This window comes from Nicotiana sylvestris, chromosome 4 (genome assembly GCF_000393655.2).
Source record: "Nicotiana sylvestris chromosome 4, ASM39365v2, whole genome shotgun sequence".
Lineage (NCBI taxonomy): Eukaryota > Viridiplantae > Streptophyta > Magnoliopsida > Solanales > Solanaceae > Nicotiana > Nicotiana sylvestris.
Window position 1 is genome coordinate 95,007,039 of NC_091060.1, and position 24,816 is coordinate 95,031,854.

Here is a 24,816-nt window from a genome sequence, read left to right on the forward strand (position 1 = left end):
CATGGTCTCTATTGCTATCGAACCTCGGATTTAGTTTCTCTAAATAGATTGTTTGATATTACTTGTTATCGGTACTTCTTTCATATTCTTTATTGCTATCTTCAATTTAGTTTCCTAATATTTGTCTTGCTATGAATTGATATCAGTGTCTGTTCATCTTCTTTAGCCGAGGGTCTATCCTCCTCAGACCCCACTTGTGGGATTTGCACCGGGTTATTGTTGTTGTTGTACTAGACTTAAATAATTTATCAAAATTTAATAGTATTTTATTGCCATTAAGAAACCCAAACCGATCAGGTTCATTAGAGCTATAGCTCTAGGGATGTTACTTGTTTGTAATTAGGAGTTTAGCTCCCAAAGTTGGCAAAAATAAGGTTAAGAGTATTCGAGAAGGTAGATATCTTTTGCCAGTCGCTGATAGACCAAACATATAGCTTTACACGATACATCTGCCCAAGTTGAACAACCAGCCAGCTGTGTAAATTTTTCTGAATCCAAACAAGTTGTTATAGCTTTCAACTGTTCAGATACTGTTTCCCTGTGAATGTTCCATAACTTCTTAGACTGCATCCTAATCACAAGTTCCTGACAAGTCTAATGTCCAAAAGAAACCAAAACTTGATCTCCTTCCACATAATATTTTAGAAAACGCCAATAATTCCTGAGAGAGATTCACCACTCTCAGTAATGCAGGTAGAAATCCAAGACATTACCCAATACAATGTTAGCAGAAAACCAAAAGTAGGGAATATCTGATTTGTGTTTTCTACTGAAAATATTACGTAAATACAAAGTCAGAAAGCATTCAATTAAGAACTAAAAGTATACCAGCGTGATTTACACTTTGTCATCACACAACAATTGAAAGTAAATTTACAAGTCTATAAGCAGAGACCATTAGTAAAAATCCCCACGACCACAACTCCAAGTGACATGGCCATCTGAGAAGCTTAATCATCACTAGAAGTATGGCGAAGTTGGAAAAATAAGCTAGTTACAAGGCCTACATCCTCCTTCAGAATCTTTTATCTGCAGAGTTAAGTAGCATTATTGACATACATCATTCTTAATGCTGGAGAAAATGAGTAATAGCATGTTTGCCAAGTTTCTTTTTTGGCCAAAAGTGCTTTTTTTTTTTTTTTTTTTTTTGCCAAAAGCACTTTTGGCCAAAAATTGAGGTGTTTGGCCAAGCTTTTGGAAGGAAAAAAAGTGCTTTTGAGGAGAAGCAGAAGCAGTTTTGGAGAAGCAGAAAAAAGTAGCTTCTCTCTGAAAGAACTTTTGAAAAAAATACACTTAGAAACAGTTTTTTAAAGCTTGGCCAAACACTAATTGCTGCTCAGAAGTGCTTTTCAAACTAATTAGCCAAACACAAACTGCTTCTCACCAAAAGTACTTTTGAAAAAAGCACTTTTGAAAAAAAGCACTTCCCAAAATAAGCTGATTTTTGCAGCTTGGCCAAACGGGCTATAAGTCTGTCATAAAACAGCAGAGGAGAAGGTGTTCCGTGTTTGCTTAGTATATATGTTTGTAAGTGAAGAAAGGTAGGCAGACCTTAACAGGTCCATTCATGCGCTCTCAAATCGAACAACTACACATGTGATGTTGTCAGAACTCCCCCTTGAATAAGCTTCTTCTATAAGCTTACGTGATGCTGCTTCAGCATCTTTTATGTCCTGCACGATGGCCACAGCATCCTGTATGTAATGAAGAGAAGTTATACCCTTGAAAATTCATAACTAGTTGATGCAACTTCTAGTTGCATAGGAAGAGAGAAAATTAACATGCATGAATATTTTGGACCACTCAGCAAATATCAACATGTTACACACACAACAGCAAAGCTTGCATGTTGAATCACTGCAAAGCTACTGTCATATGCTAACAATCATGAAACTAGAATTACAGAAGAAGCTACTAATTTTAAAGAGAAAACTTCCCTGGTTTGTTACTTTCTTCTACCTGTATAAACAAGGAATGTGTAAAAGTATTACACAAGGATCTAGGAATCATCCCTAACCAAACTTGAGCTTGCCTAAGCAAAATAGCTTCCCTTGAATATTCACCTGTGGATCGAGCTCTAAGCTTAAGAACCAGTTCCAATTTTTCCGGAGCATAATAATCTCCACTTTCAAACTCCCTGAATATTGAATATATTAAGAAGTCTTTCCCCCTCAATTTCAAGACCAGGACCATGAAAATTTTGAGCTTAAGTTTGACTTATAAAATACAGTTCCTGACCACTAATGAGCTTTTCAAAGATTTTAATAGTAACAGTTTTTTGATATCCCTCCTTTGAAGGACAAGCTCCAGATTCGTCCAAATAAAGACAGAAGAAATAGAAGAAACGCCTCGCAAGATGTATTCAAATTCAATCCTTAAAACCAAGCTCTGAGGTCTCAAGTATACATTTAGCATTGTCATCTTACTGAGGGTTTGTAAGTTGAGGAAAACTTGTTAGTGTTGAAACCCCAAGAAAGGTGTATAACACGTTTAGCAAATGAAACCTGACCTTGTTAGACAGGACATTCCAAAGTCCATCACTTGCAATTATGATAAAATCTACACCATCAATTTCTTCTTCCTGAAAAAGGAGATCAAATATCAATGCACTGAACATCAATACAAATCATCAACTTCGGAAGGTAAGAGAGAGAGAGAGAGAGAGAGAGAGAGAGAGAGAGAGAGAGAGAGAGAGAGAGAGAGAGATGTAAGTAGCAATATTTCGGTTCAGTAAAACAACTGGGTTACAATATCAGAACAAAACAAGCAAATCAACAACAACAACAACCAACCCAGTTTAATCCCACGAGTGAGCTCTTGGTTGGGTAATCAAAGGGTCAAGATGTGCTAAGAAAAACACAGCATTAATTCAGGGAAACCAAAAATACTTCAGCTGCTAAATACTAGAAAATAAAAGATATAGCTGAATGTCAGTTTCCCCCAGTATGCTTATGTTATAAGTGCAACGTGCCAGCTCAAACTTTTTCTACTGAGATACAGTGTACCGACACTCCTTGCATAGGAAACTGCCAAACCTCTATGCAAATGTATCTTTCTTCCATCTACAAGTGTGGGGCAAAATAGCAATGTTTTCTCATGAAATGATTGTGAATTCTGATGGTTATGGTCTCATTTAAACAGTGGTGGAATAGGAGAAAAAGGAAGGGCTTTGTATTTCTAGTTTCCTTGCCTTCTTCCCTATTCTAAATTTCATCACAGTTCAGGTCAATATGCTCAATTACTGCTCAATTTTCATACAACAGGTACAATGGAGGGAAATTAATGCATTCCTCCAAAACTTAAAGGCTGGTCTGAGAAACAAATTCGTAGAGCGAAGAAATACGTTCTGACAAAATATTTTAACACAGGCAGCTTGGCCTCGAGTTCTCATTTCACCCTACCATTCCAAGTGTATTTTTAAGCAACCCTTTATTATGCAATAGTTTCACTTGAATAGCAATTGAAATAACTAGACAACTTACACTCACTGCTGCTACTAAAGGCCACGAGTGTATGATGAAGAGCTCATTAAGCATCCTACCTTATTGTTGGGAAATGTATTGCCTCATAGCGAAGGCTAATTTTTCCCTAATCTCATGCTTTCAAAATGATTAATAAAATGCATTAGTTGATAACTGAGTTCGTAGGGACGAGCGAGCATAAATTTCCATGAATGTTTCAAGTTATGTTTTAAATGAGAAGGCATACATGATATAAGTGTTTATGCAAGTTTTGTAAGTTATGTTTCATTAGTTTTCACTTGAATTAAGTTCATAAAGTTTATAAAGCTTTTAAATGATTTATATGACATGTTCAAACGCTTGTATTATGTTTTCATGGTTGAGAAAGTTATGTTGAGTTATGTATGCGGCCAAAGGGTGCCGAATCAAGTTTTAAATGTTTTAGGAGTACACTTCGTAAACTGAGAGGGTTAAGGCCTAGAAACAACACGTGCCAGTGTAGGAGTAGAGTTTGAGTATAATCATGTTGCTAGCAACCTCCATATCAGATCCATAAAAGGTTTTGGTGAGATGGCACATTTGATCGAGTCAATACCCTAGGTCGGACATGTCACACCATGCGGCCTTATGGTGAGACGGTCCTCCAACCGAGCTGATACCTAGACTGCATAGTTTGAGTTAGTGAGCTTATGCACTCCCCAGTTATAGATATGCTTTACGATATGAAATGAAAATATTTAAGTTTAAAGTTTCTACACGTTGTCAAGTTTTGAAATGCTTTATAATGTTGTGATTATGCATTCACGTTTTCTGTAAGTATCGCTTACCCTTCTGTGAGGGAGACAGTGATACTCATGCAGTACTTTATTATTATACCCACGTCCCTCTGCAGGGGCGTTCACTCATGTTGTGATTGTAAGTGTTGATACTCCGGGCGACTCTACCACCTTCTAGGTTTCTCCTTCACATTCCCAATTTTTGGTGAGCCCACTTTATGCCGTGGGGATTGGTTATTGACTTTTTTTAATCTTTGGGTATAGCGGAGGCCTTGTCACCGGTATTCATTTAGCCAAGGAAAAACAACCACCATCTTGGTTTTGACACTCAAGCGATCCACCCAACTAAAGAAGATCGATTCAAAGGTTAGATTTCACCACCTCTATCTATCCAACTAGTACTAGCTTGGTGCTCGGAAATGATCGAAGTAGTTGAATAGGAGGATCACTATGACTATAACCCTTGGTAAGTTTATCAAAGACGAAAATGATTTATTTGAAATTATGTATGACTGGTTACGGAGGTACATAGGCTCCATAGACGTTGTAGGTCTAGTTTATGTCCATGACTGGTTACGGAGGTACATAGGCTCCATAGACGTTGTAGGTCTAGTTTATGTCCTTTTGTCATTCTACTGAACTCTCATATTCATGTATCAATAACTATTTAATGTCTTAGGATATTTATAAACTTATGCAAATGTTTATGAAGAGTTTCATGTTTCCTATTCCTGCATGATCATGTTTAGAAAGTTGGTTTGCTCGATGGTAAGTTTAAGACATCAAGTGCCAATCTGTCCGTCCAGTTTTTGGGCATGACATAGGAAGTGGTGTTGGTAGGGTAGATGTAGGTTACCATATGAACCAAAAAAGTTCCATTTAGAGAAGCTAAAAACACGATAACTTCCCTTATAATCTCAAACTGCATTCCCGAATAATACATCACAAGGTGACAGTGGAGAATCATACTTCTGATTAACACCATACTCTTGAGCCTTGACAAATCAAGCAAATAGAGCAGGAAATGAAGACAAACTATTGCTTGAAGAACAAAAGCCAAAATACCTGAATCTCTGGGTCTGCCACAACATATGGCTTTAGCAGTTTATCTCCAAATGCACGAGAAACAGCCAGGACCCCACCTACACGCCATGTACCTGAAGAACAGAGCAGCAGGACACTGCATTGAATTCAACTAAGAGGAAAAACAGGATGTAACATATTTACATGCGGTAATAAATTTCACTGGAAAGCACCTAAGGCATGCAAACATGGATATGTAGTATTGCTCATATAAGGCACTGCCAGGTAAAGAAACCACATGAAGCAGTTGCATAATAAAGAAACCACATGAACCACATTTAAGAGCACAAGTTTCAAAGTCTTCCTTTCTTTCTTAACCTTCATGACCATTTGGAATTTGCCACATATTAAACAGAGGGAGTAATATTTAACTAAACAGTTGCATAATAAATTCTCCTAGCCCAGTAACAGACAATGGTTGAATAGCAAATTTTTGTGAAGCTCAAACTTCACAAATAATGAAGGTTGCAAGGGCTACCCAATGTGATTTTGGAAGATTCTGAATGGAAATGTACAGAACCTGATAGAAAAAAAGAGAAAGAATTTGATTACATATAAAAAAGAGCGCTGGCATAATACAATTCTTCGTGACTTCAGTCTCCGGTAGCATTTACTGGTCCAATCAAGCACCAAGAAACACATACAAAGAGACTGCAACAGACTTTTACCTGCCCAGATGATGAAACCGCCAGCCTGTTCTATCCTTTCACGCTCATCAGATCTGTCAGGCTTGTGATCGATGGACAAAGGAATAGCTGCATTTATTGCAACAGTTATGCCGCACAACCAAATAACAAAAAATGAATAAAATCTTTTAAAAATCTTAAATGTGCAATAATCATTCAACATGATGAAATCACTTCCGGAACTCACTTTAGAAATTTGAGGGAAAAAATAATTAAGTTCATATATGTTGGAATTAGAGAAGAATATAGACAGCCACCATCTAGTTCATCAAGATTTTGTGATATACTAGGGAATAAAGCTCAAGAGTCAAGCCCAATTAACCATCATTTAGCAAACTAGTTTGCACACGCATACATTGCACACCATAAAAACAGAGAATCAAGAATATTTTTTCTTATAAATTTATAATTTTGTAAGACGGTAAATACATAAGTATATGGGTATAGCAGAATATAAAACTGCTGAAAGTAATTCCATCGGTCCTAAGATATATAGCACCATTCGACGAGTGAATTTAAAATGTTTCTAGTTGATTTTTAAATGTAAACTTGGCAAACCAAATTCTTGAAAAATTAAAACATTTATAGATTTTCTCAGGAAGACCTTGGTCTAGAAAACAGTTGTTTGCCTTCTCAAATAATAAGTACTCCATATAAGCTGGGTTAGGAATGTTTTACTTTTAATTTCTCATTCCAATGAATTTGTCATGTTATTTCACTTCCTTTAGTGTTTCAATTCAAAATCTAACAATTGAAGTAACTGGATATCTTACACTCGATAAGGAAAAAATAGATACCTAATAATTCTCTATGTGGTGATTTTTATTAGAACTGATATTTAAATATATAAAACCAAATATATTGTGTAGTTATTGTTTTGTAAATTTCCATCAATGAGGAGTATTTTTCTTTATTTATCCACTATATTAGGTCAACAATTCTAGTTTAACTTCATCATCTTTCCTTTTTGTTTCTCTCTGGCACGATTTACCTCGTGATGGTAAGTTAATTCTATTATTTTGTAAGGAATTACATGTAATCTTTTTGTTTCACTCGTTCTCTGCTGATAGTAATACCACTAAATTATCTTAATTAACACCTAAATTGCATAATGATTTCTTCTTAATTTTGTAAATCTAACTTCAAACAGAAATATTCCTCCATTTCAAAATAACTACATTTCATTTTTAGTCGGTACATAAAAAATTATAAGTACATTTCCTTCTCAATCCATACAGTGAAAAATAGGAACTTCACTTAAGTGTCCCAAAAAATTTCACCTTCAATTAAAGGGGATCAAATTAGGTGAACCTTGACGAACAGTTAAAATGTACTCTTTCGCATTTTTCGTACAAAAAGTTCTGCAATTTGTAGTACTTTACTACTTTTCATGTAGGTTCCAAATATCTTGAGAAGTTAATCTTAGTCCAAGTTAATAACGAAAATAGATTTAACAACTTACTATACAAATAATACTAACTCAAATATAATTAAGTAAAGCATATGTTCTCAAAGTTTAACTAAATAATAAACAACTTTAATGGTGTGATGATCTTTTCCTTGTTACAACTTTATTGAAAGATTTCAACAAACCAACTATTTCAGTTTTTAGTCACCTTAAGTCAAATAATTTATTAGTGGTTTATAAAGTAAATTTAGGAACTCAAATCTTATAATTTACCTTATCCAAAAAAGTAAACTTCAATTCATAAGATTGGTACTAAAAGAAAATTAAATTAGTTTAGCTTTTTCTTTTTTGGCACATCTGCATGGAATATAATTGCCTAGCAATTATTTGAATATTATTCCGTAAAAAACAAATCTAATTTAATTTGTCAGATTGAAGTTTTATTTAGATTACACATTATTAAGATTATACAATTTTTATTTCTGATGGTGTTTAGTGTGAAAGATTTATCTTATCCGAAAATGTTTGATTTCACAGCAATGCAATATGACGTAGTAGTTTACGATTTATTTTCAGATAAAAGGGAAAATCAAAGAGATTAAATTCAATGCCTTATACTAATTTATTTTGATTATTTGATTTTTATGCTTGTGGTATTTGGTTGTATAAATTATATTTTCTACATTTGTAAATATGCTTTTCCTAAGTAATTGTCCCTCTTATTATGGAATACCATACATTAGACATATTAAACTTTTGGAAACATAATTAATCAATCAACCATTCAAGCAATACCAAATATTTCCTGAATTTGAAAAGAAAAATGGATGCTCAGTTCCGCTCCAAAATTTTGGAAAGTATAATATGGGGTTGGAAAAACCAAAACACTTTACTGGCAAATCATTGAGACTTTATAGATAGTATAGATAAGAAACATCCAATTATACCTAGTCTTCTTCTTATCAATATGAGTAAAGAACTTTTATTCGTAAGACTAACCCGTATACAAAAAAGTATAAAAAGAACCATGCCAGTTAAGTTTCCTACCTACAAACTGCAGCAATCATTTATACACATCATGAGAACTTCAAACACATAAGAATAAAAAACAATGCCTTTTTTGGTAAAGAATTTATCCTTGTTCTTTTTTTTTCTTCTTGATAGCCAAGAAATCCCAAGGGTCGGTGGCACACGGTTTGAAACTCGGTGGATAATAGGTCTGCACCTCTATTCTTCTCCACTTAAATACCGGACTTTTGTCTACAGCAGAATTCGAACCCATGACGCACCTAACCCACATATCATGATGTGTTGTGCTCTTACCACTAGACCAAAGCCCTAAGACAGAATTTAACCTTATTTTCACTATCAACTATTCAGATCTTTGACTAACATCTGCATTTTCTCTGGCCTTCTTTTTGTTGGCCCTTTTTTCTGCTAATAAGATTATTTGTTACAGCGTCAATGTCAACTTGCAAGACACACCAATTAGGAAAGATGGACAAAGAAGAAAATCAAAGACTACAACATAAAGAAACGTGGCAGATTTCCTTAATTATCTTATTTCCCTAGAAAACAGGACAAGCTTTTCACAAATTATAATTTTTAAAGCTCTTGTGAGCACCTAGAGCAAAAAGATTGCTTGGAAGATCTGAAATGTACTCAGTTATTCTTCTTTTGTTTGCTCAGGTTTATATACTTTCTTTAAATGGATAACGCTCACCTTTTTTTATCAGATAAACTTTTATTGATATGAGAATGAAGAAAGTGCTGAAAGTTATAACATGTAGTTCCAGAATCACAATTATAAACAGCCCAAAAGAGTACTTCTCATAAATCTACTGAAACACTCCCTCCCCTGTGAGTTCTACCACTTTCATATGTACTTTCTTTAATAAAGCATTTATCTATAACAAAGATAAGCCACAAAAGAAAAATAACCAACCTTGCGTTAAACCAAACTATATATACGTCTCTCTGAAAACCAAGTCGTGTTTGTGAAAATTTTGCATATTATATAGAGACAAGCAACAAACCTGAGCCATCTCTACAAGCGACGACTCTAGAGTCTCCCACATTTGCAACAACCAATCTATCACCTAAAAGAACAGCAGTTGATGCTGTTGAACCAGCATCTTTTTGCTGGCCTTTTTCTTCATTAAGGTAATCGGCGTCGGTTTGCTTAAATGCTTCAACTGCATTCAAGAACCTTTCCCATTAAATGATACAGAAGACAGAAGATAGGATGAATTTAGAAATTACACAGAATATGTCTCCTCTGATTCATACCTATAGCTGACTTCGTATCTTTGATAAAATCAGGATGACCACTCAAATTCTTAAAGAGGTTGTTCTTCAGGTATTCTGCTGTTCTTGAACCACCGTGACCTAATAACAAGCAGAATATAAAGGGATAAGCAATTATCCAGGTCACCAAAAGGTTTTTTTCATGCTTTGATTTTCCTATCTACAACAATTAAGATGACATTAAATCAAGAATTACACTCAGAAAGTACAAAAAGCCTATCCTGAAACGATATGCAAGAAATACTGAGAGATACCATCAAAAACACCAAAGAATGCCACCATTTGACCATCGACTTCTGATATCCTTGTCTCATAAAAGTCCTCCATAGAAGCCCGTTTCCCCTTAAAACTAGCATATCCGTAGCTGAACTTAGCACTTTTGTTTCCAGTCAGAAAGCTTCAAGAAAAGAAAAATAAATCAATTAGTTTCTTATAAAAGTTCACCCCAAACATATCCTTAGAAATAAATAGCACTGCATTAATTGTTGCTCGCCACAATGAAGATACAGCCATTTTGAAAATCTAAAAATCTGAACAAAAGAAAATGCATTTATCAGCCTGAATTTGAATGTTAATATCCACAACCAAAGCAGGCAACCAGGCTGAAGTTCAAGACATAACTTGCCCAGTGACCGGCTCTTTAAGCTACAGAAAATATCCCACAGTGGAGTATATTTTGATATGGGTAAGTATTAAACAAAGCACTATTAGGAAACTGGATTTGGAGATATGGGATGGAAGATCAGGGTGGAGGTAGGTCAGTGATGAGATATGGAGTCCAAGGAAAGGGAGGTCCAATTACATCTTATGTTGCTCGGACACTTCAAAAATTTCGTCGGGTACGTGTCGGATCCTCCAAAAGTAGTATATTTTTGGAGGATCCGACACGGGTGTGACATCATTTTAGAGATTCTGCTCAACATAGATTACATCCTATAGCTATATGAAATTGCTCATTCAATGAGCATAATGAAAGAGTGGAAGGATATTTATAAGAATTTCACTTTCCGAGAATCAAAATAGGAAATGGACCCATAATCAATTTATGGAAACAGAGACGGCACATGGATGCCTCTTTCTGTGGAATTTTTCCATGTCTTTCAGTATATCTCGTCAGCGGATGGCAATAGCGGCCAGGCCAGCAAGAACAGCCGGAGAGTATCTTCTTTAATCTTTATTTTTTGGATAAGTACAGTAGGAGGGAGTATTATCGAATCAAAATCTCTCAAAATAGACCTAGGTTTGAAGCAGAAATAGAACATATTTGCGGCTTCGTGTATGGCGCAGACATAATACTTTGATATGTAATTCCCAACTAATTCTCTCTTGCCAACAGTATTAGATCGTAGCTAAGGTTTTAAGGCTGAGTGGAGACCAAACAGAAGAATGGTTCCCATTGACATTATGCAATGATATATAGATTGAAGAGATAAACTTTATGTATGGAAAAAGCTCGTAATTGAAGTAATTCTCTGCTACATCTTGTTACCGCTTGTTTCGTTAGGATATCATGATCTCATGAGGAAATCACTTATCAAAGGTGCCTACTTTATATGTTCATATTACACCTTTGGTAAATACTGCCCCCAACTTTGTAAATCAAAGAATACTTTGGAAAAAGAAAAATCCAACTTTACACCATAATTTCGAGTATAAATAGCAACTGCAAACTCTCATTATCCTTTATCACACTACAAAAAATAACCAAAATAATCATAAACTCGGAATGATTAACGAGCAGTCCATAGTGCAGTAGGAAAAAAAGTGGAGAGCCATTATCATTTCTCGAATCACAAAAAATAAAAAATAACGATGGACAATTTACAGCATTAACAACAACTAACAGCGAATAAATTCAGCAGAAAGAAAGAAAAATAAAACAGGAGAGCAATAATGCAGTTAACCTAATACCGCCGCCGCTAAAGAGGGCATTGGGATCAATAGAAGGAATCATGACAGTTGTTGACGGCGTCTGTTTCATCTGCGGTGGCGCAGTGGGCTCTTTCAGTGGTTGCCGTGACGGGGTCGCTGCCGGTGCCGGCGGATGGTTCTCCACGGACGGTGGAGAAAGTTCTGGAAGGTTACGATCGGATTCTTTCTTGTCAACGTTCATCATGGTCAGTCGTTTTTTTTTTTTTACTTCTTATGTGCGAAAAAAGTATCAGTTTATTAGATTTTAAAAAAAAAAATGGAACCGAATTATGGACTGCTAAATTCGGTTTTTTTTTTTTTGAGTTACCTTTTCTGCCCCTTAATCCTAACTGCTTTTTGCTGTACTCCCTTCGTTTTTTACTTTCCTTTTCTGCGCATAACGAAAACAACCTGTGATAAACTTAGAAGAAGATTCTGCACCACAAATACAGTTAAACCTAGAGAGAGAAAAAATGCAGTTAAACCTAGAATTAATGTCCTTGGGCTTGGACCATGAAATTTGTTAAAACTCGTCATATATTATTCGAGTGATCTAATAATAAATCAATTATTAATCTATTGAGGGATCTAAAAATGTGAAAAATTACTTATATTGATAATGCATGTAATTTTAAACCCTTCAGGATAGTATCATATTTTCATCTTCCACTTCTTTTAATTCTTTTAGTGGAAGCAACTTTGAATTTTAGCGCACACAGAAAAAAAAAATATAAACTACGATACAGTATTAAATTTAAGAATTGATAATTTTTATAAAATAGTGTGATCAAAAATTATATTCCTTGTTATTTTAAAGTGTTACGTTTAAATAACGATTTTATCTGAAACAATATTTGCAAGTTTTATCATCATTTGGTCTATAAACAAAGTTTTGGAAATTGATGTTGCAAAATAAAAATGAGGCACCCACAAAGAATTACAATTTAATAAAAAAATTTAGAAAAAGTAACCCCTATACAAAATTACTTTATTTTCATATATTATGTGTAAAATAAGATATATTTAAAATAACATAAAACTAAAACTACAAAACCGTACTCTCTTCCGTTTATAATAAGGGATTAATTTGCTTTGGACACACTCATTAAGAAAATATTAAATTCTAGATGAAAATAGCTAGTGTGACTAAACTACCATTTATTAAATGTTACACCATAGTTATACTAGTATTTATTTTCTCAAATATGAGGAGTAAATGACTTTTTACATATACATATTTGAAAAAACTAATTAAATTTTTTTTATTATATAATGAATACTTATTTTGGACTAAAATAAAAAAAAAATATCAATTGGGAGGGATTATAAATTATCAAATGTGACCTCACATTCACAAAACCCCTGTCTCGATCAATTCAATCAATTTTTTTGCAGTTATTTTCTCACGCTTTTTCCTTGTTCTCAAGACAAAAATTGAATAAACAAAAAAAATTATGGAACTCAAAATACCGTTTCATATGCAACATTCGGCGTTGTTGTAGATCTATCTGACATCATTCTTCTCTACCCAAATCTTCAACTTTCACCATTATCTTTGATTTGTTCCCCAAAGTGTACTGTTAGTAAAGCAACTGTTTCGCAGATTTACTCTGAACAAACACTCGAAATTTTGTTTTAGTTAGTAGTCGCCGGAAAATGAGGAGGAGGAACTCGGATTTCCGGCGGCCGGTAAGGCGGCGATTCTCCAATGTGTTTTGGTTAACTGTGTGTGGATTGGCTATATTGCTGCTCATCATTTTGCTCAGCAGAGAAACTCGCGATTCATCGTCTAGATTGGTTTATACTAAGGTAATATTCATTGTTATAGCATTTATAAATTGCTGATTTTTTTCTTCTGTTTTAAGCTAAGAAATCCTTTTTTTCCCGTGGAATTACTTAGATGAGCTTGTGTCGGTTATGGAATTTTGAGCTTTCGGTTGCTCAGTTTTCCATTTAGAGTTCTCAATATTTTGTTTTACATCCTAATTTTATGTAGATTTTGATTTGTGATCCAAATAGCTCTTTGTTTCAATGTATCTCTTAGATGGCATACAACCAATTCACCAGACCTAGTTATTATATTGTACCATTATTAGGTGTAATTGTCATTGCAATACTTGGTAAATGATGGTTATTTTGGCTTAGGAATTGGCTATATAGCAACTTAGGCGGCATGTTGATCTGCTGAAACAACAAGGAAAAGCTGGAAATATTATGAAACTTCATGTGGAAAATGAATTTATCTCTATATGCAAAAATTACTTTATGCTGGTTGGTTTATTTTTTATTTGTTTTAAAATGTAAAGTATGAAGTTTTTATTTCTTCCAAAGGTATATTCCAAGTGAATTTGAATTAATTTTTTCTTATCGAAGAGCACTCAATTCTGTCAGGATATGTATCAACATCCCCCCACCCCACCCCAAAAGTCCCTTATCATTGGTGTTTTAGTGCCTGACAACGAATTAGTAGATAATTTTTGTCAACTTTTCTATTTCCTATTACCTTTTGATATTATTATCGTGGGACAAAGTGTCAAGAAGTACTTTTGCGCTATAATTTGATTTCATTGATTAGTCAAAGAATCATGACTACATTAGCCTTTTAGGGTGAGTTTGTAAACCAATTTGACGTTATTTCAGTTACCATGAGAGTTAGGTATTGATTTTGGCAAAAGCTGTAAAGCCGAAAGATATCTTATGTGGTATGGGTAGTGTTTAAAAATATTTGACTTCTTTGAGGCTTCGAACTGACATATTTGTCTTTCTAGAGTTTAGGCTATCATGAAGGACTCTTGGTACTGATGGATAAAAGCAAATTTGGTCAAAGGACCAAGAAAAGAAAAAAGAAGAGGGATTATTCTTGTGTAAGACATTAGTGTACCATAAAGGTCTACCAAATTAATGCCCTCAGCCTCAACTAAATCTGCTTCAAAGATGAGTAAGATGACAAACAAAGAGAAATAAGTTAAACATCCTACTTTAGGACATGGAAGATTATAGCACTATTTAGTCTTTTTCTACCAAATTGAACCTTTTGGGAACATTGAGAAGTCCAAACGTGTTGGCTAGTTCCTAAATTGAAAATACCAGATTGTACTCCCCCATTTCTTGAAGAATTAAATGAAACCGATAGTTGTCCAATTAATATATAAGTAATTGCGGCTTTCACATTTTCTTAATGTAGCACTAAACAATACGATACAGTTTGATTTTTATTTAGGTGGTTCCTTTATCAAGCCGTGATAATCAAAGACATACGAAGTAGCTTGATTTGAGAAGCTTCTTAGTAAAAGCGTAAATATTCCTAATCGGGGAGAAGAAAGTTAGAAAAACAAAAAGAGAACGTTTGTTGACAATATCTGGGAATGTTTTTGGAATTTACTGATTCTATGGCAACTTCTTTTTGCAAAAAATATTTCTACACGCGTGGACCTTTGTCCAGAAATTTATGATACTTCTTTGTCCTTTCTTTTCTCTGACCTCCCCAATCTTACTTTTATGAAATATGAACTTAAATCTTTTCATTCAACTATATATATTTATCCATTTGGAGCAACTGTTAAGTTGTCTCTCAGGTTCGAGCCGTGGAATCATCTGCTGATGCTTGCATCAGAGTAGGCTACCTACGTCATACCCCCTTGGGGTGCGGCCCTTTCCCGGACCTCGCGTGAACGCGGGATGCTTTGTGCACCGAGCTGCCCCTTTGTAGTGTTTTTTTATTGCCAACAGTTTTACTGGGTTGTTGCTGTTGTTGTAACATTCTTTGCTGCATTGTTTCTAGGCCAAAATGGTATCTGCTTAACTGAAACCAGAGTGGAAAAAGAAAAAATGTTGTTGGTGATGCTAGAAACTTGAATAGGTTCCCCGTTAATGCTTAGTATTTTAAAATGTGAAAAATGCACAACGACGCCAAAATCTTGTGGAGCTTCAAGTACAAGAGAGCGACTAAAGAGCAGCTTTAGTGAGAAAACACAAACAAGGGGAAAAAAAAGAAGAAATATATATGTTGCGCAAGAAAAACAATTGTCTACCAAAACAACACACAAAGGAATTGGAAAAACTACAATAAGTAACATATAACAACAACTGCGCCTCAGTCTCGTGTCATTATCATACTAAAGGAATTGGCTAACAAGAAGTGAAGTATATGAAGTAAAGATCATGTCAATGAAGTTCAAAAACCATTTTAGATCTGTTTCCAGATGCAATACAATGCAATTTTAAGTTTCTATCGAACTTAGTGTTTAGTTTTCCTATACTAAATTTCTAATTCATAGTCTTAATCACTAACTTATTCGTTTATGATGTTCATATAGCATTTGATATAACACTTTGCCAGGTGTACTCATTGTTTTATGCCGCCTTATTTAAGACAGGCCCATTGTCTTTGCACCTCAAATGAGTACAACTATACTATTAATTCTTATTGCTGAGATTCTGTCCCTCTACTCATTTGAGAATGAAAAAAATTGTGGAAATCTGAACAAAACACCATAGGTTGTGTGCCATTTAGAGATTAGTGATAATTCCAATGCCGATGAGAGATTAATTCTTATGACGTTCTGCCCGATCTGAATAATACTGTGCTGTAACTTGTGTGTAGTGGTACATTGATTAAACAATAGGAATTGGGTGCTGGATTCCTTATTTACCTACCAAGACAGTTACATATCGTTGGAGGAAGGATTTAGTAACTCACTAGCTGAAGCCTGTTGCAATAGAGATTTTTTAACTTATTTAATAGCTGCAATTTGTTTTTCCCTCTGTCAGACAGTCTCTTGTGAGCTTATGGAGAAATCTGAATGTGTCCTCTTATTCATTTCTTTGCAGAGGCCATATAGACATGATAGAAGTGGGGATGGTCTCAACATCACTGAAGAAATGCTGAGGCCGGAATCAATGGCACGACAACTTAATGATCAGATTTCTCTCGCTAAGGCAATTGTCGTAATTGCAAAAGAAAGCAACAACCTTCAATTTGCATGGGAACTAAGCGCTCAAATCCGCAACTCACAGATGCTTCTTTCTAATGCTGCATCAAGAAGAAGTCCCTTGACGAACAGAGAATCAGAAAATGCAATTCGAGATATGGCACTTCTGCTTTACCAAGCCCAGCAATTTCACTATGACAGTGCAACCATGTTTATGAGACTGAAAGCTAAAATCCAAAGCCTTGAAGAACAGATGAACTCCTTCAGTGAGAAGAGTTCAAAATATGGACAAATAGCTGCTGAAGAAGTCCCTAAAAGTCTGTACTGCCTTGGTGTCCGGTTAACAGCTGAATGGTTCAGAAGTTCAAATTTGGAGAGAAAACTCAAGGAAGAAAAGCAAGTAGCTGCCAAACTTGTGGACACCGGTCTGTATCATTTCTGTGTATTTTCTGACAACATCCTTGCAACTTCAGTTGTGGTGAATTCAACAGCTATGAATTCCAAGAATCCTGATATGGTCGTCTTCCACCTTGTAACTGACGAGGTGAACTACGCTGCAATGAAGGCATGGTTCACCATGAACAGTTTCCGAGGAGTGACTGTTGATGTACAGAAGTTTGAAGACTTTAGTTGGTTAAATGCTTCATATGTACCTGTTCTCAAACAACTTCAAGACTCTGACACCCAGAACTACTACTTCTCTGGCAACCATGATAACAGCCGAACTCCGATCAAGTTCAGAAACCCTAAATATCTATCTATGCTTAACCATCTGAGGTTCTATATTCCAGAAGTTTTTCCTGCACTGAAGAAGGTTGTATTTCTTGATGATGATGTTGTAGTGCAGAAGGATCTTTCAGCTCTGTTCTCCATAGACATGAATGGCAATGTAAATGGTGCAGTGGAGACTTGCATGGAGACATTTCATAGATATCACAAGTACCTAAATTATTCTCACCCACTTATACGTCAACATTTTGATCCTGATGCATGTGGGTGGGCCTTCGGGATGAATGTTTTCGATTTGGTTGAGTGGCGAAAAAGGAATGTTACTGGCATATATCATTACTGGCAGGAAAAGAATGTCGACCGCACTTTGTGGAAGCTTGGCACACTACCACCTGGACTGCTGACCTTCTATGGATTGACAGAGGCTTTGAATCCTTCATGGCATGTCTTAGGTTTGGGTTACACGAATGTCGATTCCAAATTGATAGAAAAGGGGGCTGTGCTGCATTACAATGGTAACTCAAAACCCTGGTTGAAGATTGGTATCGAAAAGTACAAACCTCTTTGGGAAAAATATGTTGATTATGGTCATCCTTTATTACAACTTTGCAACTTTCACTAAATTGGCATTATTGATTTATCGTAGTTCTAATAGAAGTGGTGGTCATTGATAAATTTATCGTTCTGGAAATCCGTAAGGGACTCTGTGAGATCGGAAGGTCTTAACTATTGTAATCTCTGTATTTAAACAGTTTTCCAGTTTATTGTAGTATAGACTTAAAGCATCAAGGCATCAAAATTGTCATCTTCTCTTGTTATATGATTCTATTAGTCATAATGGATATAATTTTGTGCTGTTGTATGATCTGGCCTGTTGGGCTAGTGGCTAGCATTTTAGTTTTGATCAAGTGGCCTGTTGTGCAGCTCTTTAGAAAATGTTTTCTCATTCATCCAATCACCTTAGTTTTTCCACATATAAAGAAGTAAGAAAAGAACAAGAACTATTACCCGATTATGGAAAACAAATCCGCAACCTTTTGCCATGCAAGAAAAGGGTAAAATCTAATTTTATAAACATACAGGAACCTACTATTAGGGGTGTAAGTGGATATCCAAAAATCTAATAAACCGACCGAACCGTACTGTATCGAATTAATTTTCAGGTTTCTTTTAATAAAATCGTAGGTTTTTATATAATACTATAACCGTACCGATAATTAGAATAGGTTTTTTATTTTATGAAAAAAACCGAACTGTATTGAATAAATTTACATGTAGAAAATATATTTATATATTAAATTTAAAAATAATAAAACATTAAAAAAAATTGGGCCTTTAAATTATAAAAATAGTTACAAGCCAACGGGTAATTAAACTCAAAATTCCTAATTTTCAAACCTATTATCCTACTTCTATTGAAACTAAATAATTTCCAGCATATTCACTAGCAAGACACAAGGTATTCTAGCGATTATGAGTAGCAAACTGCAATGTATTGAATATGTTTCATTTTGTATGATTTAAATTTATCTTTTTGAATATTTAAACTTTCATAGACTTTATTCTTGAGCCCCAGATTGGTAAATATCTTTTTATTCATGTGATTTATATTATTTTTGTCTTTACTTGATGTTACACCCCATGTTTTCATACATGAAAGTACGCCATAGATAAGTTGACGGAAGCTCGAAAAATGAGATATTACATCCCGCATTTTTCGTACGTTAAAGTTTCGTCGTAAGTTAATCGACGTAAGTTCGGGAATGGGATTATTTTGAGATTATAAGCATTATGTTATTTCAAACAAGTGATTAATAAATTTGTGAAGGTGAGAGGGTAAGCAAATTGAAGAAAATAAATTTCATCGAAGTTTGACATTTTGGGATGAAATACGGCCGAGCTAAAATACCCGGTATTTATAGACTAGTACCATACAAGATACCACATGGTCATGATAGTAAAGTGTGTTAAAAGTGAGTAGTATTCTAAGTAATTTGGGATAATTCTTAATTATGTGGGTAATTGGTTAATTATTGATTAGTGGGAGATTAACAAATTAATCAAGAGATTAGTGGATAATTAATTAGAATTGTGGATAAGCTTAAATGCCAAAACGTGGCAGCCACTTAATTTACGGTTGATGACTCTTACAAGCCACTTGATTAGACTTTGGCATAGTCATCACATTGAAAAGACTTAGTCATTGATCAATAACGTGAAGATCCTAGCAGTTCTGCAATTTATGCAACGTAGCTATCCGCATATGTTAAAAGCAACAAGAAAACTTCATCTCCAACTTCTGGAGAGAGTTATGGAAGCTTAGTTGTATTACCTATGACAGCAAAAATGCTTAGATGTCATAAATGACACTATATGATAAGATTAATAACATTACTTCTCCTATTCATTTTTTAAGAATGAGATCAATAGCGATTGTCATTGGCTTAGTCCTCACCTTTGCAAAGTAATATTATTAGCTCAAAATTTTGCAATGGTAACATGAGATTTCTCTGAAATACTACACCGTTCAACGTGAAATGCTAATTCAAAGAAGGCCTGGTGCAACCTTTCTCAAGAATATCATACGGATTCTTCCCTATTCGGATCCTCCGTTACGTGTTTTTGTAAAAGAGAATCGGTTCAGGTATGTTAAGGCTATCCCTTCTTTCCTTTTGTCATGATCCATACGATACAAATAAAACGAGCAAATACACAACTTTCATAAATGACTCTATTCATAGAAGTATTAGGGGTGCCTATGTTCTTGAATTCCCATGTCTTATTGTCTATCGTCTGTTGATGGGTTTCAGAAAAATACGTAAGTTGAAAAAGTTTACATCATGATATTATTCAAAGGCATAATGGTCTTATGACATTCCGAGAGATTTTATTGACGTACTTCTCATGCATTGTATTTATTTATACATGTACATTGACCCATGACCAGATGGCGTTATATACGTGTGTGTGTGTATATATATATATATGTGTGGGATATGGGATATGGGAAAAGGTTACGGTGTTATATGCGCACCACCACCTGATCAGCTAGTATACGTTGATGATTTTGTCCACAGTGGCCGAGATGATATGATGGGATGCCCTCAGAGGCCTGATCAGGTTATGAAACATGTACTTATGCATGACATGACATTTATACACATATGCATGATACTATAATTATTTCATGAATTACAGAGTTATCCAGACTTACAGGTTGAGTCATTTATTCTATATTTCTTCCATGTTTGTTATGTACTTATTTAATGTGCCTTACATACTCGGTACATTATTCGTACTGACATCTCTTTTGCCCGGGGATGCTGCGTTTTATGCCCGTAGGTCCGGATATATAGGTTGAGAGCCCTCCAAGTAGGCTATCAGCTCAACGAAAGATGTTGGTGCGCTTCATTTACTTTGGAGTTGCTTGTTGGGTTAGTATGATTTAGATGTGTATTGTATGGTATGGCGGGACTCTATCCCGACCTTTATGAAAAATTATGTATTCTTAGACGCTTGTAGATAGATGTCATGTACATAAAAGATTGTATGTCCTTATCGACCTATGTTCAGTATACAAATGGTTATTTTAGTCTTATAGGACCGTATGTCTTAGGTGTCACGCCCCAAAAACCGAGGGGCACGACCGGCGCTCAACCGGGTAACCCCCAGCCAAGCGGACCTGGGTGCCTTTCCTTTTCCACGTGATACCCTGCGTTTCCATTACCCATTAACCAAGTGAAATAGCCATTTATAAATTTAAACACATTCTTACGAGATTTACATAACATACATAGTTACTTAGCGTGGTTTACAAGTTATACTGCCCAAAATACATAAGTACATAACCCACATTTCCTGTCTACGGAGCCTCTAGAGATACAAAAGAGTGTTACAATACTTGCCGGTAACAAGACTCCGGCTATACCTTACACAAATACCAAAATAAGACTTTTAGTAAGGAAAGCGGCATGAGCCACGCAGGGCCCCGAGAGGAAAGGAGCTCACCAATTCAGCTGACGGGAGGTGAAAGAGTGCTACTGTCGGTGGGTTGGAGCACCTGTTTTGGAACCACCTACAATCATAATACGAATGTAGCGCCCCCGGCAAAAGGGAAGTTAGTACATTTGAATTGTACTGGTATGTATAAACAAACTTTACCCCAAGTAAAATCAAGAAATACACAGATAACAAACAGTAATAGAATCAACGATCAAATGCACATGGAAGGAATAACCAAAGCCAAACAACTCCACAATCTCTCATTTTCCCCTTTCAACATTATTTCATCACATCAATGGTTTCACAACTTTCACATATTTTTATTTCAATAGTGATTTCTGATCATTTTTCCACCCTTATTAGCTCGACCACCCTTATTACCTCGGCCACCCTTGTCACCACAACCCACACCTTATTACTTCGTGTTGCGACGCGCAACCCGATCCCACCGGACAATCATATTTCACACAACAACAACACCAATAACAATTCACAAAGAGTGTTCATAAACATCAATACCAATTCCAACATATACAATAACCCGTTCACAATTCAAGTCACAACGATAATTGCTCACAACAAGTCACGTATAACATTACCACAGTTGTTTCAATTGTATCAATTATGATTTCTTTCCATCGTTTGTTTCACAGTTCTTACCACGTAACATATTCATACCCATACGCCCTTGTGTTATTGCCATTTTTACTCACACCACTATAACGGAAAACTTAACCAACAACGTTCAAGGCACATTAATCACAAGAATTTCAAAAATAGTCCACATAAGTAACACATACCAATTACTCGTACACCAACAAGGTGACTTTACAAAGGTTAAAGTTAGCCATACATACCTGGAGTCGAATTCCCTTTTTAACTTCTACTTTCAATTCACCAACAGCTAGTACCGTCAATCTAGTTCACAAGTTAGCACATATAACTTAGAATTGAAGTTCACAAATTCAGCCCGAACTTACTTAGGTTTCCAACCCCTCTTTTGCAAATCTTTAGTTCTACCAAATTCCTCTTACTATATTCTATGTTTTAAAGGACATGCATGTGTATCTCAACTTCCATTTTCAAGAATTAACGCATGAGAATCCCCCTTTTGTTTAAATCTGAAAACAATGAAAAAGGGTTGGGAATTTTACCTTCAAGAACGGAGAAGAAGACAATTACTTGAAATTCCCCGGCCCGAGTGACTTTGAAGAATCAAATTGATGAAGGTAGGACTTTATCTCTCAAGAATTCTCTCTTCCCTCTCTCTAGTTTTGTTCAGAAAATATGTTAAAATAAGGGGTTGGGGTGTTTTATTGAAAAAGGGGTCGGGTTTAAAATTTAGAAAATTGGAGCCCCGAGTCAGGTTTGCGATCGCAGAGTGGAAATGCGGTCCGCAGAATGGACCGCAAAAGTGCTCCCAACATCTGAACACACTGCCTGGGTATGCGGCAGAAATGCGGCCCGCATACCCGTTCTGCGGTCGCATAATGCACCGCAGAACTTCCCCTCTCAAAAATCCCAAGGGAAATATGCGACGACTATGCGGTCCGCATATTGGTTATGCGATCGCATATCGGACCGCATATTTAACCTCAAATTCGACCAACACACTGACTCACTTTGCGGAGATTATGCGGTCCGCATACCTGATATGCGACCGCATTCTCGACCACAGAATCGCATTTTCCGGAAAACAATATTTCTTGACTTTTTATAGCATAGATCAGTGCAAAAAGGGTCCGAACTACCAGGTTTTTAGTACAAGTTTTTCACGGGGCCTTACATCCTCCCCTACTTAAAATCATTCGTCCTCGAATGAGGATTTTGGAAATTGGTTGGTTTTGAAAACATGATATGCAAACTCCCAATTTTTGAAATTTTTTTTGCCAGAGTTCCCTTTGAAATTAGACTTATCTACCTGTCAGAGAGCCCCCAAAACATTATTCCCAAGCACCATTGCGTTATCCCTATTATCCCTACAACTGGTGTACAATGCATTACCTCAACATCTGCACATAATTTGGCCACTTCAATGAGTTCCATACAGTCCAACCACTTCAATACACTATACGCATTTCAATTAATCATTACCAATCTACACTACCTTTAATCATTCACTTATCACATGAGTTCTTTCAAAACTTTCATTTACCAAAAAGGGGCTTGCGCATGACTCAATTAATCACAACACATACAATTCTTGCACAACTTGAGGAGTTACAATAGTAAAGCATTTAGGAAAAATATATGGGGTGTCTTTGCACCAGATTGAACACAACATCAATTTACTTAGAGACAAGAGTTCGCACGATCACTACTAGACTTATTCAAACAAATGGGGATATTTTTCTTTCATTTCACTTTCCGCTTCCCACGTGGCTTCCTCGACTTGTTGACTTTGCCATAGCACTTTAACTGAAGTAACTTCCTTGTTTCTCAATTTGCGGACTTGCCTATCAAGAATAGCGACCGGAATTTCTTCATATGATAACTCTTCATTGACCTCGATAGCCTCGATTGGCACGATGGTGGATGGGTCTCCAACCACTTTCTTTAACATAGACACATGGAACACCGGGTGCACTAATGACATTTCAGGGGCAATTCCAGTCTATAGGCCACCTGTCCTATCCTTTGGGTGACCCGATACGGCCTGACATATCTAGGACTCAACTTCCCTTTCTTTCCAAATCGCATGACTCCCTTCATAGGAGATACCCTCAATAACACCCAATCATCTACTTGGATTTCCAATTTTCTTCGACGAATGTCCGCATAAGATTTCTGGCGACTCTGAGCAGCTTTCAGCCTTTCCTGAATGATTTTTACTTTTTCCATAGCCTGATGCACGAGATCTGGCCCTAACAATTCTGCTTCACCTACTTTGAACCATCCAATCGGAGACCTACATCTCCTCCCGTACAATGCCTCAAATGGGGCCATCTGAATGCTAACATGAAAGCTGTTATTGTAAGCAAATTCTATAAGTGGCAAGTGATCATCCCAATTACCTTTGAAATCCAAGACACAAGCCCATAACATATCTTCAAGCGTCTGAATAGTCCGCTCCGCTTGACCATCAGTCTGCGAATGGAAAGCCGTGCTGAGATCCACCTGAGTACCCAAACCTTACTGAAATTTCTTCCAAAAATTAGCTGTGAACTGGGCCCCTCGATATGAGATAATAGAAAGTGGAGTGCCATAAAGCCTTACTATTTCCTTGATATACAGTTGAGCATATTGTTCCGCAGTATCCGTGGACTTGACTGGCAAGAAGTGAGCTGATTTGGTGAGTCGATCCACTATTACCCAAATTGAGTCGAACTTGCGCTGAGTGCGAGGTAGCCCTACCACGAAATCCATGTTGATCATATCCTATTTCCACATTGGTATTTCCATAAGCTGAGTTAACCCACCGGGCCGCTGGTGATCAGCTTTTACTTGCTGACAATTCGGACATTTATATACAAAGTCCGCCATACCCCTCTTCATACCGTTCCACCAATAAATTTCCTTGAG

The 24,816-nt window shown here is 35.9% G+C and overlaps 2 protein-coding genes across 2 annotated transcripts; one reads left to right on the forward strand and one right to left on the reverse strand.

The window, feature by feature from the left end:
* Nucleotides 1-742: 742 nt before the first annotated feature.
* LOC104219449 (probable protein phosphatase 2C 11) lies at nucleotides 743-11,887 on the reverse strand. The gene is made up of 9 exons (XM_009770140.2): nucleotides 11,626-11,887; nucleotides 9,976-10,118; nucleotides 9,704-9,802; nucleotides 9,451-9,609; nucleotides 5,989-6,075; nucleotides 5,303-5,394; nucleotides 2,510-2,581; nucleotides 1,552-1,694; nucleotides 743-1,029 (listed from the first exon to the last, which is right to left on the reverse strand). The coding sequence occupies exons 1-8, from the start codon at nucleotides 11,835-11,837 to the stop codon at nucleotides 1,566-1,568; spliced, it is 993 nt and encodes a 330-aa protein (XP_009768442.1). The 5' UTR covers nucleotides 11,838-11,887; the 3' UTR covers nucleotides 743-1,029; nucleotides 1,552-1,565.
* A 1,102-nt stretch (nucleotides 11,888-12,989) lies between these two features.
* On the forward strand, nucleotides 12,990-18,157 carry LOC104219450 (probable galacturonosyltransferase 10). Its single transcript, XM_009770141.2, has 2 exons — nucleotides 12,990-13,441; nucleotides 16,463-18,157. The coding sequence occupies exons 1-2, from the start codon at nucleotides 13,289-13,291 to the stop codon at nucleotides 17,912-17,914; spliced, it is 1,605 nt and encodes a 534-aa protein (XP_009768443.1). The 5' UTR covers nucleotides 12,990-13,288; the 3' UTR covers nucleotides 17,915-18,157.
* Nucleotides 18,158-24,816: the final 6,659 nt, after the last annotated feature.

Bases quoted from the DNA above. Each gene is read 5' to 3' on its own strand.
- LOC104219449 (XM_009770140.2), bottom strand. From the start codon at position 11,837: ATGATGAACGTTGACAAGAAAGAATCCGATCGTAACCTTCCAGAACTT. The intron at 6,076-9,450 runs GTTTGTTGCTTG...CAATAAATGCAG, and splicing joins CGCTTGTAGAGATGGCTCAG to CTATTCCTTTGTCCATCGAT. The intron at 5,395-5,988 runs GTAAAAGTCTGT...TCTGTTCTTCAG, and splicing joins CGGTTTCATCATCTGGGCAG to GTACATGGCGTGTAGGTGGG.
- LOC104219450 (XM_009770141.2), top strand. From the start codon at position 13,289: ATGAGGAGGAGGAACTCGGATTTCCGGCGGCCGGTAAGGCGGCGATTC. The intron at 13,442-16,462 runs GTAATATTCATT...ATTTCTTTGCAG, and splicing joins CTAGATTGGTTTATACTAAG to AGGCCATATAGACATGATAG.